This window comes from Heliangelus exortis, chromosome 14, assembly GCF_036169615.1.
Source record: "Heliangelus exortis chromosome 14, bHelExo1.hap1, whole genome shotgun sequence".
Lineage (NCBI taxonomy): Eukaryota > Metazoa > Chordata > Aves > Apodiformes > Trochilidae > Heliangelus > Heliangelus exortis.
The window spans coordinates 17,869,996-17,883,678 of NC_092435.1; the positions used below are offsets into that span (position 1 = coordinate 17,869,996).

At 54.9% G+C, this 13,683-nt stretch overlaps 2 protein-coding genes across 3 annotated transcripts in view; one reads left to right on the forward strand and one right to left on the reverse strand.

Annotated features, from left to right (window-relative positions):
- Nucleotides 1-391: 391 nt before the first annotated feature.
- On the reverse strand, nt 392-11,630 carry VAMP7 (vesicle associated membrane protein 7). Its single transcript, XM_071757775.1, has 8 exons — nt 11,496-11,630; nt 8,222-8,380; nt 5,557-5,614; nt 4,857-4,994; nt 4,163-4,253; nt 3,644-3,711; nt 2,729-2,821; nt 392-2,187 (listed from the first exon to the last, which is right to left on the reverse strand). The coding sequence occupies exons 2-8, from the start codon at nt 8,365-8,367 to the stop codon at nt 2,119-2,121; spliced, it is 663 nt and encodes a 220-aa protein (XP_071613876.1). The 5' UTR covers nt 8,368-8,380; nt 11,496-11,630; the 3' UTR covers nt 392-2,118.
- A 66-nt stretch (nt 11,631-11,696) lies between these two features.
- LOC139802577 (DNA-directed RNA polymerases I and III subunit RPAC2-like) overlaps nt 11,697-13,683 on the forward strand; it is a 4,465-nt gene continuing 2,478 nt past the window's right edge. For both annotated transcript variants that reach the window (XM_071757874.1, XM_071757875.1), the window contains exons 1-2: nt 11,697-11,773; nt 12,533-12,630. In XM_071757874.1, the coding sequence (XP_071613975.1) occupies nt 11,732-11,773; nt 12,533-12,630 (140 nt within the window). In that variant the 5' untranslated portion in view covers nt 11,697-11,731. The remainder of the gene's footprint in view (nt 11,774-12,532; nt 12,631-13,683) is intronic.

The window sequence follows — 13,683 nt, forward strand, 5'->3', positions numbered from 1 at the left end:
GCAGTTCCTGAGGTAGGTGAAGGGCTCCAAAGTTTGGCAGGGAGGCTGCAGTGCCAGGCAGGCAGCAGGAAACCAGCCTGGAGGACAAACTCTGCTAGCTCAGTGGGTTCCTCCCAGCTGGGGCTCAGTGCTCAGGATTTACCTCAAGACTCAGCTTTTAAATCACTGAAAACTGCCTTAAAAATGTCCCCCAGACTTCCATTTTGCCTCCCAGTAATCACAGCCCCCTCCCCTGCCTGTGTCACCACTCTCCCTTTTGGGTTCTGTCCCTCAGAAACATCCCTGTGTCCCAGGTGCTCCAAGCAGGGAGAAGCAGACTGCCTGCCCCCCCCCCCAGAAACAAAGCCCAACACCCCCATCCTCCCCCAGTCAGACCCAGAGAGCTCCACTCTTCTGTACAGTCATTTTATTGAAATCAAGGTAACTTTGTCTTTACACTAATGCCTCAGTGCATCCTTTAAAAGGGAAGGATCTTCTTAAAAAGTATTTGTACATAAGACAACAGATCATAGAAATGAACACAACGATCCCTAAAACATGCACAATTGTACACTGAGCTGGGGGGCTGGAGGAGGGGAGAGGGAGGGAATCTTTAAGCTTTAGGGTCAATTTAACACAAAGAGAACCAGATGCCAGTGAGCACAGTGCTGACCAGGCCCATGGGCACCTTCTGGGTACCAAGAGCAGAGTCCCCCTCAGTGAAATTCCAGCCTAACAGAAGACAAATCAGAATCAGCAACAAATTTATAGGAAAACCTTCACCAGGCACCTGCTGGCAAGCTCAGTGTCACCCACACCAAGAGCAGCAGGTGAAGGAGCAGCACTACCCAGTGAAGCCTCCCCCTTCCCCTGCCTCAACAGCTTCACCCACAATTCAAAACCACTTCCCTGGGCCAAAAAGCCACAGCCTCCTCTGCAGAGCAGCTGATGCTTCTAGGAGATTGCAGTTGTTCCTGTATCTCTTGGGAACGAGCCTGTAAAAGCCAGGACAGATGTTTCTACACCCTCACCCCAGGCACCAAGGGCTGTGGCTCCTGCCTGCCAGGACGAGGTGTCCAGCAGGGACAGAAATGCCACCTCCAGCTCCCACCAGCAGTCCCTCTCCTCTGAGAGCAGCACATTTGGTTACTAGCCTTGGGTTTGGTTTGTATTTTTTTTCCTTCTCAGAGGAGCACACGTCACTCCAGCTTCTGACAGAGCCTTTCTTCTGCTGACCATAAAGTAACCCCCAGCTTCAGCCTTTGTCCCTTCTCTGTCCCCAGCTGAGCACAGAGCTGCAGAGGAGCCCAAGCAGCAGACACTGACAGCTCAGCAAGCCAGCTCACCCCATTGGCCCCCATTGCACCTCACCAAGTGAGAACATTAGGATTCATTTTAGTCCACCCTCAAAAGAACAGGAGAAATAACAGGTGAGAAAGCAGATACACTGCTGCAACCTTCACTGTGTGCAACCCTCTCCTTTACTGTCCTGATTTAGCCACAAATTAAAGGGGGAGGAGGAGGGGGGGGGAGATGAGGAAGAGGTGAGGATGAAGAGGCAGCCATTCCCAAAGGCTGAGGTGACCCCACAGCCTCTCCTGCCACCTGCAGAAAGACCTCCAGGGAGATTCTGTGCAGCACCACCCACACCTCACACCACATAAAGCCCCAGCCCAAAAGCCTTTTGGTTCTGTTACACCAGTGTCACACCTGCAGCCTCCACGTGGGGAAACACCACGGGACCTCCAGGGTTGGTAGGAAGTGGAAATTCCTGGCCAGCCATCCTGTCCCACCCCAGACACCTCCCTGCTGGGCAGCAGAGCTGCTGCAGGACTCTCCTCTGCTCACACAGCACAAACAGGGCGTAGTGTGGACAGAAAAAGGGATTAAAATAAAAAAAAAAATAATAAATAAAACCAAATCCCTTCAAGTAATTTAAACCAGCCCATCCTTGAGGGTCAGCTGCCCAGGAGCAGTGACCATCTGGGCCTGCTTGGGGTGATAAGGCAAACGTCTGAAGTCCTGGAGGGATGGAAGAATGAGAAGGTGTCAGCAGTGAAGGACTGAGTTATTCTGTGGGTTGCTTCTTCACACTCCTGGGATTCCCCTCTCCAAGTGAGCAGCTCCAGCTGCCCCTGGTTACTTCTGCACACAGCTTGGCCACGCCAGCCCACCACAGGCAGCTGACAGGATGATGTAGATGATAACCTGGAGGAAGAAACAGCCACTGGAGGGGAGAATTACACTGCAGGCCTGGCAGTCCAAAGAGCAGCTTGGAAACCTCCCCAGTAACCTGTGAAATGCCCTGCAGGACTCTGAGCCACTGCCTCTTCCTCCACATCCCTGCAGCAGCATGGGGATGAGCACTGGGGACAGAGTTCCCCCCCCTGGAACCTGCACCAAAACCAGCACAGCAGGAAAAGCTGCTCCAACATCAAGGAACAAGATCCCAGCAGGACTTCAGCCCTAAAAACCCCTCCACAGATGGAGCAGCCATCAACTCAATGCTTTGCTTCCCCTGGAGCTGCCAAGGCAGCTGTGACAGCCCCAAGAAACCATTCTCTGGGAAGCCTCTGCTGCTGTGACAAGAAAAGCCACCTGGCACCATCCTCACCTCCCCCAAGGCCACCAACCCCCTTGTTCTCCAGCTTAGACCCTTCCAGGTGCAGGGCTGAGCACGTGGGGCTCTCCAGGCTGGATACCTGGAGTGATTCCACCTGCCTGAGGACTCCTTGTGCTCCTTACTTACAATGGAGATGATGATGATGACGATGGTGAGCTTGAGGTTCTTCATACACATGGCTCTGGCAAGGTTCCTGCTGGTGGTTTTGAAAGTGACTGACTGCAAGAGGAAGTAAAACAACTGTTTAAATCCTGACACTGTGTCCCAGAAAGCTCCATGAAGAGGTTTTTCCCAGCTACAAACCTCCCCAGTCACTGCAGTGGTGGTGCTCACCTCCTCCAGAGCTATGCCCACAAGGATCAGTTCACCCTGAGGTACTTCTGCTTGGCTTCCTGTCTGACTCCCAGTCTTTTGGGAATTTAAGCATTCCAAAATATTGTTGGAACACCTGACCCAATACTGGAAACCCACCAGCCCAAATGAGACCCCCCCCACATCCCCCAAGCTCACGGCTGCCCCGTTTCAAGGCTCCTCTCTCTATCCTCCACTCTGGTCACCAGATGACCTCAGACACCCACCAGCTGCTTTGCTTTGCAGACATTTTCCCAGGAGCAGCTTCCTGGGCAGCTCTTGCCAGGCTGGGTCTGCCCGGAGAGAGGCAGGAGCCACCTCAGCAGCACACTCTGCTGGTTACTGTCAGCCTTTCCCCACCAGCCACCCCAAGGCTTTTCCAGGAGGCAGCACCAGGCAGAATTCCAGCCCTTGGGGGTGCATTGCTGACCTGAAGCCACCACCTGAGCTTGGGGAGCATCTCCCTTGCTCAGCTGAGGGATGTCAGTCCATGTGCCCAGAGCACGACCCCAGGTCAGGCCAAACCTTGCCAGCAGGTGAGGAAGCAGCAAAGTTCACACCTGAGGACACAGGTTCACACCTCTACTACCTCTCTACACCAGGGATGCTTTTTGCCAGCTTAGAGATGTTTGGATCTCCACACAGGAGGTACTGGCACCAGGAGGAACCCTCTGAGGGTCAGGAACCTACCGAATCCACAAGATTCTCTGTTTTATCAATCAGCAGCTCCAGCTTCTCTCCTCTTTGTGCCACAAGGTCTGGAGAAAGACACAAAGAAATCCAAATCTCGAGGTAGAACCCCAGGGCAAGAAGCTGCTCCCAACACCCAGCTGTAAGCCAGGAGCCCGTGGCAGTGGCTCAGCAGGTAGCTCCCAGGCAGCAGCAGCACCTCAGAACAGTCTCTCATCATCCAGGCTGTGTTTTGGGACCAACCTGACTCAGTTTTGGTCAGTTCCAGATCTCAGCCTCTCTTCCAGGTGGCCAGACGTGTCAGAGTCTGACACACAAACACACAGTGAGGGACTGAGGGGCATTTCCTCACAGCAGCTGCAGGACAGCCATGGGGACAAACAGCCCAGACCCAGAGCATCCTTCACCCCATCCCAAGCTGCACAGGTTCCTCTCCAGCCCTGCTCCTCCTCACCCTCCTCCTGCCACCCTCACCCAGTTTGATCCCAGCCTCCAAACTGGGAGCTCCCCCACACCCACCTATGTTCCGGACCATGATTCCTTTGAGTTCATCAATCTGAGCTTGTGTCTCTGCCACCTGGTCACTGCCCTTGTTCTCTGAGTGGTATTTCTGTCACAAAGAAAGAATCATCAACACCAGAGCTGCCTTAACCTCATTAACATCGAGCCAGCCCTCAACAACTCAACAGCTCCAGCCTCCCCCTGTCACAACCTGGAGGAGAGGAACAACTCGGTCCCATTGCACACAGAAAATTAATCTGATTTATTCCTGACCAGGCACTGGGCCCTCCAGGAGCCCGGGCTGGCACTGGCATTCCCTGCTTCCTGTCAGCTGCAGGAGCCACAGAAGAGTTTCTGCTATGACCTGTGCACAACTCCAAACACCCCTGTGAGTTACTGACCCCCCTACACCTCACCTACAGCAGGTGTGGTTGCCCCACAGACAAGTTGTGTCCCAGCTCTGGAAGCTGATACTCCAGAGCTTTAATTAATTAATTTAATTATTCTTTAATTCAAGGGAGGGCACAAAGAGTTAATGCACCCCTCCTAACCCTGACTGATTTTTAACCCCCAAAGCAGTGAAGCAGGGGCAGGGTGAGCATGGGGAGGAAGAGCAGCTCCCCTGCCTCTGCCCCCAGGCTCAGCACTGGAGAATTTCTGGGGAGAAATTTGGGCTGTTAGGGGGCAAACCCCCTGGAGGAGCAGATCTCACCAGCTGGGCAGCCAGGACACTGGAGAACTCGCTGTTCATTGCATAGGGAAGGGCTGTCTGTGCTCTGGAGCCATAGGTGGTCTGAAACCTCTTCTTGATTTCATTCAGGAAGCTGAAGGCTCGGGATCTTTCAAAGTCCTGGAAGGCAGAGAGCAGAGCACCTCCAGAGCTGTCTCAGGGCAGGGATAACCAAGTGTAGGGAGCAATTAACCAGTTGTAGAGGAACTGGGATGACCAGTTGCTAACGGGCAGGCTGTGTGTGAGGTTTGTGTGTGCTTATCTGGGGGTGGAGGAGCAGCCAGATCCCAGTCCCAGCTTCCTGGCTGCTGACTGGCAGCAGATTTTACAGGGATATCCACAGTTCTGTGCCTGGAACCTCTTCCCAGCAAGGGAGTTCAGCACTTCCAGAGCTGAGGAGCATTATTTGCCTGTTTCACTGATCACCAGAGGCCACTCTCTACACCCAGATTCTGCTGGGAGAGAAACTGGGCAATGCCAAGAACTTCACCTCAAAACTGTTCATGTGTGTTTGAGTTCCAGGCTGGGACTTTCAAAGCTGAAACTGATGTGAATGAGAACACAAGCACTGGCTCCAGTGGGGGGAAAAAAAAATATGCACCCAAGATTAACAGCCACTACTGATTTTTTTTTACATACAGGAACAAAAAACCCCACCAAGAGCTGTAAGCAAAATACTCACATCATCTGTGATGCAGAGGTATATGATCCTGTCCTGACAGATGTAATGAAACAGGTAACTGCAGAGAAGAGAAGGAAAAAAAGGTCATTTGGAGCTGCCACAGGAATAATCTTCTAGAAGACACTATTGGCTGTGGGACCACCAAGGGCTGGAGATGTAGAAGGGCAAATTCCAGTTACTCCATGGAAAATCACAGAGATCCAGCAGATCCCAAACATCTTTGTTGAGGTAAGGGTCTCCATTCCTCTGAGCTCCACCAAATTACAGCCCCCTGTGTCTTCATGAGCCACTGGCCTCACACTTCCCAGCCCTCCAGGCTTAGCAGGAACTTTGTGGGGTGTTCAGTTGCCAAAGAACTTCAGTTCCACCTTCTTCCTGCTACTTACTTGGAAAACCAAAACCCTGGTGGGGTACCCAGGGGAAAGATTTCTCTGTAATCCCCCTCAAAGTGTGGGGAGAGCTGCAGTTCCCTGGGCTGACCCATAACTACAGATACCTCCTCAGTGCCTTGCTGCTTCTGCCTTGGCTGGAGGCCCAGGGGGCTGCCCTGCTCTGCTGGTCACTGCAAAGGCTCAGAGACAAAAGCAGCTGCAGCAGAAAGTGAATTATGCAGAAAAATCATCAGGCTGAGGGAGCTGTTGGTGTAAAGACACCCCTGGTGCTGCTGAGTGAACGTGAGTTAAATGCAGTCCTGCAGAACAGTGCCAGCCACAGTGCTTCCCTATCACAACCAAACCACACTCTTATCTCAGGCTCACCAGAGAAAAAAAAAATCCCTTGGTTTGTACACAAAGGAACCCAAACCAGCAGGAGCAGAGTGATTTAGTTCAGCTCCCTGGCTTTAGCAGGTGGGATTTTATCCCACTGCCCCCTCACCACCATTTGATGCTCCAGTGGGTGATCAGTACAGCCAGGCAGAATGGGAACAGAGCTGCAAAAAGATACCTAATTTATACCTGAATTAAATACCTAATATAAAGGCCCTAATTAAAAATGTGTCCTTTCACCATGACACCTGTGCATTCCCAGAAGTTTCCCCAGGAACCATGTGGACCTTGCAAATTCCAGAATAAAATCAATTTAATGGAAGTGCTGTAGAGCAGCTGCCTTGGGCAGCTCTAAGGGCACAGCTCAGAAAAAAAATAAATTAAAAATCCCTGCATATCCACAACTCTTGTCCCTCTCTCCTGGAAGAGGGAGGTAAAGCTTGGCTGATACTGCCTTGCAGCTTCCCCAGTGAGTGGCAGAAGAATCTTCCCAGCAAAGACAGAACAACCCCAAGAACTCCTGATGCTAGAGGGCTGGTTTGCCTTGGAGGCTTACATAAAAAATACAAGTTCTTCTTAAAAAAAAAAATTAAAAAAAATGGACTCAGTAAATGAGGGTAAGAAGCTCAGATAAATTAAAAGTTACTCCCTGTTTCAGGGGAGGAGAAGTGAGGCTGGCAGGCAGGAAGCAGGGCAGAGCAGACACTGCTGCTCAGCACCCAAAGCTGCAGAGTGGCCCCTGTGGATTTGCATAGCACAATGCAAAGCAGAACAACCACAAACTGCAGGGATCTGCCCTGCCTGCTAAATCCTGGGGCAGGAGACAGCCAGAAACCAGCAGGAGATTGTACACTTCAAAAAAACCAAACCAAGCCCCAGCAGGATTCAGGTTCCCAGCTGTAAAAACGTGCTACACCTCTCCTAAACCTCAGCTCTGGGGCTGGCTGAGCAGCACTCGAGACAGAGTTGAAAGAAAATGCCTCAACCCTTAAAATTACAGCAGGAAAAAAGCCTCAGGATCCCCAGTGCTTCAGACCAGAGGGCAGGCAGCTTGCTTGGGAAGTTCTCTCCCAGGGAGTGAAAGCTCTTCCCTAGTGCTCCCAGTGCAGGGAAGGATGCTGGGAGCCTGCCCCAATTCTCCTGGGATCCTCAGGCAACCAAAGTGTCTGTAACACCACAGCCTGGGCACTCCTGAGAACCCAGCCAAGGTCCAAACAAAAAGCTCAGGTGGGCTCCAGAGCTCAGGGTGACTCCATCTGCCAGCAGGAATTGTCCCAAGGGAACCAGGAGAGGGGAGAGAGAGGGGGGAGGAAGGGAGAGGGGGGAAGGAGGGGAGAGAGGGGGAAGGAGGGGAGAGAGGGGGAAGGAGGGGAGAGAGGGGGAAGGAGGGGAGAGAGGGGGAAGGAGGGGAGAGAGGGGGAAGGAGGGGAGAGGGGAAGGAGGGGAGAGAGGGGGAGAGAGAAGGGGAGAGAGGGGAAGGAGGGGAGAGAGGGGAAGGAGGGGAGAGAGGGGAAGGAGGGGAGAGAGGGGAAGGAGGGGAGAGAGGGGGAAGGAGGGGAGAGAGGGGGAAGGAGGGGAGAGAGGGGGAAGGAGGGGAGAGAGGGGGAAGGAGGGGAGAGAGGGGGAAGGGGGGAAGCAGAGAGGGGGGAAGCAGAGAGGGGGGAAGCAGAGAGGGGGGAAGCAGAGAGGGGGGAAGCAGAGAGGGGGGAAGCAGAGAGGGGGGAAGCAGAGAGGGGGGAAGCAGAGAGGGGGGAAGCAGAGAGGGGGGAAGCAGAGAGGGGGGAAGCAGAGAGGGGGAAGCAGAGGGGAAGGTTTTGAGCTGACTGCATGAGCTACACTCCCTTTATTCCTGCCCTGGGGCACGTTCTCCAGCCTCTCCTCCCACACCCAGCACTCACTTCCCATGTGAATAGGTCAGTTTGTTGTTTTCAGATGGAATTTTCGCCAGGATCTGTTCTGTCACCTCCAGGAAGTTTCCTCCACACCAGGCATGTTTGGCAAGGATGGTGGTGCCCCTGGCCACCACAGCAAAGAGGATAGCCATGACTTCACACTGCCTGCAAGAAAAACACCCCAGAGAGTCAGGCAGGAGTTCTGCAGCACAGGAAGCACCATCAGTTTAACACCTGTTAAAACCTTGTTCAGAACCTGGACAGGACACCATTAGCAGAAAGTTTCTCTCATTTCCCCTTCCAGGTTCTGCTCAGCACATCACCCACGCTGCCACCACCTCTGGAAGGATTCTTCCTGTGGCAGCTGCACTCTGTCCTGCAGCCCAGGATCCCACCAGGAGTTTTGCCCTGGCTCCACCTAGATTTCCCCCCCAGAGCCAGACAGACCCTTTGCAAATGGATCCTCCTCACCCTTTCTGGCACAAACCGGGCAGGTTACGAAATGCCCAGAGCTGGAAAAAGCCTCCTGCAGTCACCCAGAGGGACTCAGTTATCAGCTCAAGAACCATCACATGAATCTCCTGACAGAGCCCAGGTTTAACATGAGAAACCACAGCTCAGCTGCCAGCTGGGACATCTGCTCCACTCAGCCAGCACACCCAGAAACCCCTTGTCTGCTTGGGAAAGACTTGGAAGACTTTCAGCTCTGCAGAACACCCCCCAAAATCTTACTTTTTGCTTTGCACTTGACTGCCCTGGTGTTGCCTGCCCTGTTTTCTGCCTGGGAACCTCTGGGATCTGGCAGGGGAGCTCCCACACCTATTGCAGTGCCACCAAGGAGCTCAGAGACCTCTCCAGAAATAGCAGGAGCAGCAGTGCCCGAGCTTTAGAATCCAGGGACTGGAGGCACAAAGAGTGAATTTAGGCTGTGCCCAGCCAGCCTTCCCACCCCCCTGGCACTGCTGAAGGGATCCATTGATCTCTCCTCCAGCCCAGCACAGATCTGCTCCAGAGAGCTGCTGGGGAACCTCTCACTCCGTGCAGGCACAGCAGGGGCTGCCAAATCCCAGCACTCCCAGTTTGGATTCCATCCCTTCAACTTTCCAAGGCATTTTGTCATCCCTTGCAACACTTGAACTACCAGGAGCATCACATGAGAGGCACAAAGTCATCTGCAAAGCCTCTTAGAAGCACAACCTTTCCCCCAGCCTGGCAGATCACACCTCACCCAGAGGCTGTGAGAGCTGCCCCAGCACTCCAGAGGACCCAAAACTTCCCCAAAAAAAAGCTGCACTAGGATTGCTCCCAGCCCAGCAACCTGCAGACAACACCAGCCCCGAGCCAGCACTCGCCTCCTGCCACAGAGACTTCCATGGCCAGCCCAGCACTTGGGGTTTCTTTATTTTTATTTTTTTATTTATTTGTTTTAAAACCAGCTTTAAACTGCTGCATCAGCCACCTGTGAGTGCACTGGGGCAGGGACAGTGGAGCCCAGAGGTGGTTCAGAAGCTGCTCCCAGCCCTGCAGACACAGCAGCCTCAGGGTCACAGAGGGGGATTTGAGTGCTCCAGGACTCTCCCACCTGGAGTAAAGCATGAGGAAGTTACTAACCACACACACACACATCCCCCTTCTCCTCCACAGACCTGAGGAGACCACAAGTCTCAGGCTGATCCAGCAGCACTCAGGGAATGAGCAGGACCCTTCCTGCAGGAGGTTCCTCCCCCCAGCAGCAGGAACAGGGAGCAAAGGGGAATCCAGGCTGGGATAACTGGGATGAAATGCTCATCCCAGCAGAGCAGGGCAGGCTCCCAGCTCCTCCCCAGGATCCTGATGAATAATTAACTTCTGCTCACCCAGCAGGGCCACGGGGGCAGCACAAACCTCTCCCCAGCACAAAACCAACACCCCTGGCCGAGCCCAAAGCATCACAGAGTGCCCCAAATTCTGTTTCCTGACCCCTTCAGGAAACCCACCAGCCCCAGCAAGGCACTGGGGAGCCCCAGCAACCCACTGGTGATCCCCACCAAGGCACTGGGGAGCCCCAGCAACCCACTGGTGAGCCCCAGCAAGGCACTGGGGAGCCCCAGCAACCCACTGGTGAGCCCCAGCAACTCACTGGTGAGCCCCACCAAGGCACTGGTGAGCCCAGCAAGGCACTGGTGAGCCCCAGCAAGGCACTGGTGAGCCCCAGCAAGGCACTGGTGAGCCCAGCAAGGCACTGGTGAGCCCCAGCAAGGCACTGGTGAGCCCCAGCAGCCCACTGGTGAGCCCCAGCAAGGCACTGGTGAGCCCCAGCAAGGCACTGGGGAGCCCCAGCAAGGCACTGGTGAGCCCCAGCAAGGCACTGGTGAGCAGTCACAGCCCTGCAGCAGCATGAACCACACCACGAGGATTTCTTGTCCATCCCTGTCCCTTCAGAACCACCGGGATCCAGATGTTCCCGAGGTTCCAGATGTTCCCGAGGTTCCAGCCCGGAATAACCAGGGACCGAGCCCCTGGAGCAATCAGGGGGGGCTGATCCATCACCAACCTCTGCACCTCCCCGTTCCCAGGACCAGGGGGAGGGAGCTGTCGGACAACCCAACAAAACGCCCCGTTCCCAACCAGAACCCCCCGGGTTTTTGGGATGGGCTCCAACCCAGGAGGGAAAGGGGGGAGGCCCCCGGAACACCCCATTTCCAGACCTCCTGCCAGCACCCCCCGAGCTGTTGTAACCCTGCCGCTGACTTCCCTTTAACCCCTCCTTGGCACCCACCAGTTATTCGTTCGTTAATCAGTTAATTAGTTATTCTTATTGGTTTTTTTATTTTTTTTTTTAAGGCTGGGTAGGCCCCAGGGTCCCCCTGCTGCCCCCCAGAAGCCTCTGGGTCCGAACAGAACCGCAGCTCCGCCAGGCAGGCTGACACCCTGCAGCAGAGAACGGAACAACAGAACCGGGACACCGACACCCCCGAGCCTGCCCGGACCTCCCCTGCCAGCGGGACCGCGATTAATTACGCCCTAACCCCAATTATGTATCGCGACAGCTGCTGATTATCGCCGACATTCCCGAGCGCTGGGACTCGGTGCCCCCCAGCCCCACACACCGCTCCGGGGATGACACCCCCAGCTCCAGCCTTCCCCTTCCCCCCGCTCCCCGAACCCCACCCCGATACCGAACCGGGCACTCGGTCCCGGCCCGCTGCCCCCTACCCCCCCCTTCCGGAACACTACCCGTTTCCTGAGGCCTTTCCCGAGCTTCCTGGATGCCCCTGGAAGCCTCCCCGCGGCTCCTCACCGGCCTCCGCAGCAGGAGGGAGCCTCGGCAGGCCGATACCGGGCCCCGCTCCCTCCCCGGTACCGGGACGCGCTTCCGACGCGCGGGGGATGCTGGGAGTTGTAGTTTTCATCGGCGGCGGCGCGCGGGGGATGCCGGGAGTTGTAGTACGCTCCCTGGCCGCGGCCTGCGCGGGGGATGCCGGGAGCTGTAGTCCCGCCGGCGGGACTACAGCTCCCGGCATCCCCCGCGCGGCCATGGCGGAGGAGGAGGGGGAGAGGAAAGCGGTGTTGGAGACGGTGAGGGAGCGATAAACGGCGATAAACGGCGATAAATCGCGACAGGGAGGAGGGAGCCGAGGGGGAGCGGCCGTGGGGTTATTGTGTTGTTCATGGGAGAGGGGGCTGGGGCGGGAAGGGCCCTTCAAGGGCTCCCAGCAGGGCCCATCCCCGCTGGGCCTGCAGCAGGCCCAGGCCCAGGCCCAGGCCCAGGCCCGGTTCGGTGTTGTCAGGTTCGGTGTTGGGGCAGGGAGGGGGTGTCGGGCACTGCCCCCCCCCCACCACGTCCTGCAGGCTGCAAAAACTCCCCCCGTTTGGGGGGTGAGCGAAACGTGAGGGCTTGTTTGAGGGGAAAATGACACCGTGCTGAAAGGAGGAGGGAAAACGGGGTTTGAGGAATTAATCCCCCAGGGAAAGGGCTGGTAAGAAAACAAAGAGGACGGTGAACTTTTTTTTTCCCCTCGGAAGATTCTCTTCCTCCCCGGGATGGCAAAGCAGGGGGCAGGGGAGCTCTCCCGGCACCTGGGTTAGAAAAGAGCAAACTCTGGAGTATCCCTTGGGCTCATTAATGCTCATTAATGGTCATTAATGTTCCCTCCGGGCCTCACAGCAGGAGAGGAGGGGTGCTGGGTGAGCCCTGGCAGGTCCCACATTGTTCTTCCCCACTAAGGGGAGGTGGTTTGGGCAGGCTCCCCCCTCTCTGGGTGGGCTGGGGGTGAGGGGGAGCTCCCCGGTGCTGAGGGGGTGTCACAGCCTGGGGTCTCTCTGGATTTGTGGCAGGTCCAGGCAGATGGGACAGATGGGAACTGTGTCACCTTCGTGCTGCACGATGAGGACCACACGCTGGGCAACTCCCTGCGGTACATGGTGATGAAGAAGTGAGTGGAGCTGCCAGGGAGCTCTGTGCCCTCCTCTGGCCTCCTCCTGGCTCAGCTGCCTCTGGGCTGTGGCTGGGACGAGGCAAAGGCTCAGGAACTGATCTCTGAGCACTCCTCTTCTGGGTCTCTCTGTCAGAAGTGCTGCCTGAAGCTCCTTCCCCACCGCCTCCCTTCACACATGAGCTGAGCAGATTTGCCTTAATGGGTGTGAGCAGCCCCAGTTTGGGCTCCCCAGTCCCTGCTGGGCTGTGCTGGGGCAGTGTGGGGCTCTCCCCTCCCCTGTGATGCCAATTTTATGCCCCAAACAAGGCAGGGACAGAGTAACTGCTCAGAGACAAAGTTTGTAGCCTTTAAGCAGGAGGTTATTTATTAAGGGCTGGGGAGCAGCCAGGTTTTCCTGGGCAAACTGCTCCCATTCACCAATCTCACAATTCAGCTTTTATACAATTTTCCCAGGCAATTGCAACATACTTTATGAATATTCATTATATTGCAGCATCTACTTTTAATATTCATAACAGGCGGAGTTGAGGCAGAGTTAGAGGGTTGCTCTTCAATTTGGGGAGGATTTTTGGGGTCGTTCCTGTATTTCATCCTCTTGAACTGGTGTCCTTTCCATAACTTTTTCCTAATTTGGAGAGTTTCCTTGTGCATTTGGCAGGGTCTTAGTGACCTTGGCTCATCCTAAAACTTCTGAGGCTACTGATGCCAGATTTTATGTTATTTTATGGTTTCAGTGTTCTTTTCTGTCAACCTGTCCTGTTCTCTCAGACAATTTATTACCTAATCCTAAGCTTTCCTAATTTTTTAGGAAATTTTCCTAATGCTAAGCTTTCTTATAGTGCCTTGCATTTTATGTTTTTAACTCCTTATTTCTTGAAGACTGCTTCCTTTTGGGTGGCTTCACCTGCCTGCTGCCCCACAGACTGCTTTGGTCCAACTGGGCAGCACTGTGGGGCTGGGCAGGCTCAGCAAGAGCTGCAGCAGGGAGCTGTGTCCATCATCTCCAGTGGGATCCTGGGACACATCACAGCCCTTTCCCTTCCCCAGATA

Excerpts from the sequence above, each read along its gene's own strand:
- VAMP7 (XM_071757775.1), bottom strand. The coding sequence starts at position 8,367 with ATGGCTATCCTCTTTGCTGTGGTGGCCAGGGGCACCACCATCCTTGCC. Across the intron at positions 5,615-8,221 it reads CTGACCTATTCACATGGGAA|TTACCTGTTTCATTACATCT; the intron begins GTGAGTGCTGGG and ends TCTTCTCTGCAG. Across the intron at positions 4,995-5,556 it reads ACCTCTGCATCACAGATGAT|GACTTTGAAAGATCCCGAGC; the intron begins GTGAGTATTTTG and ends TCTGCCTTCCAG.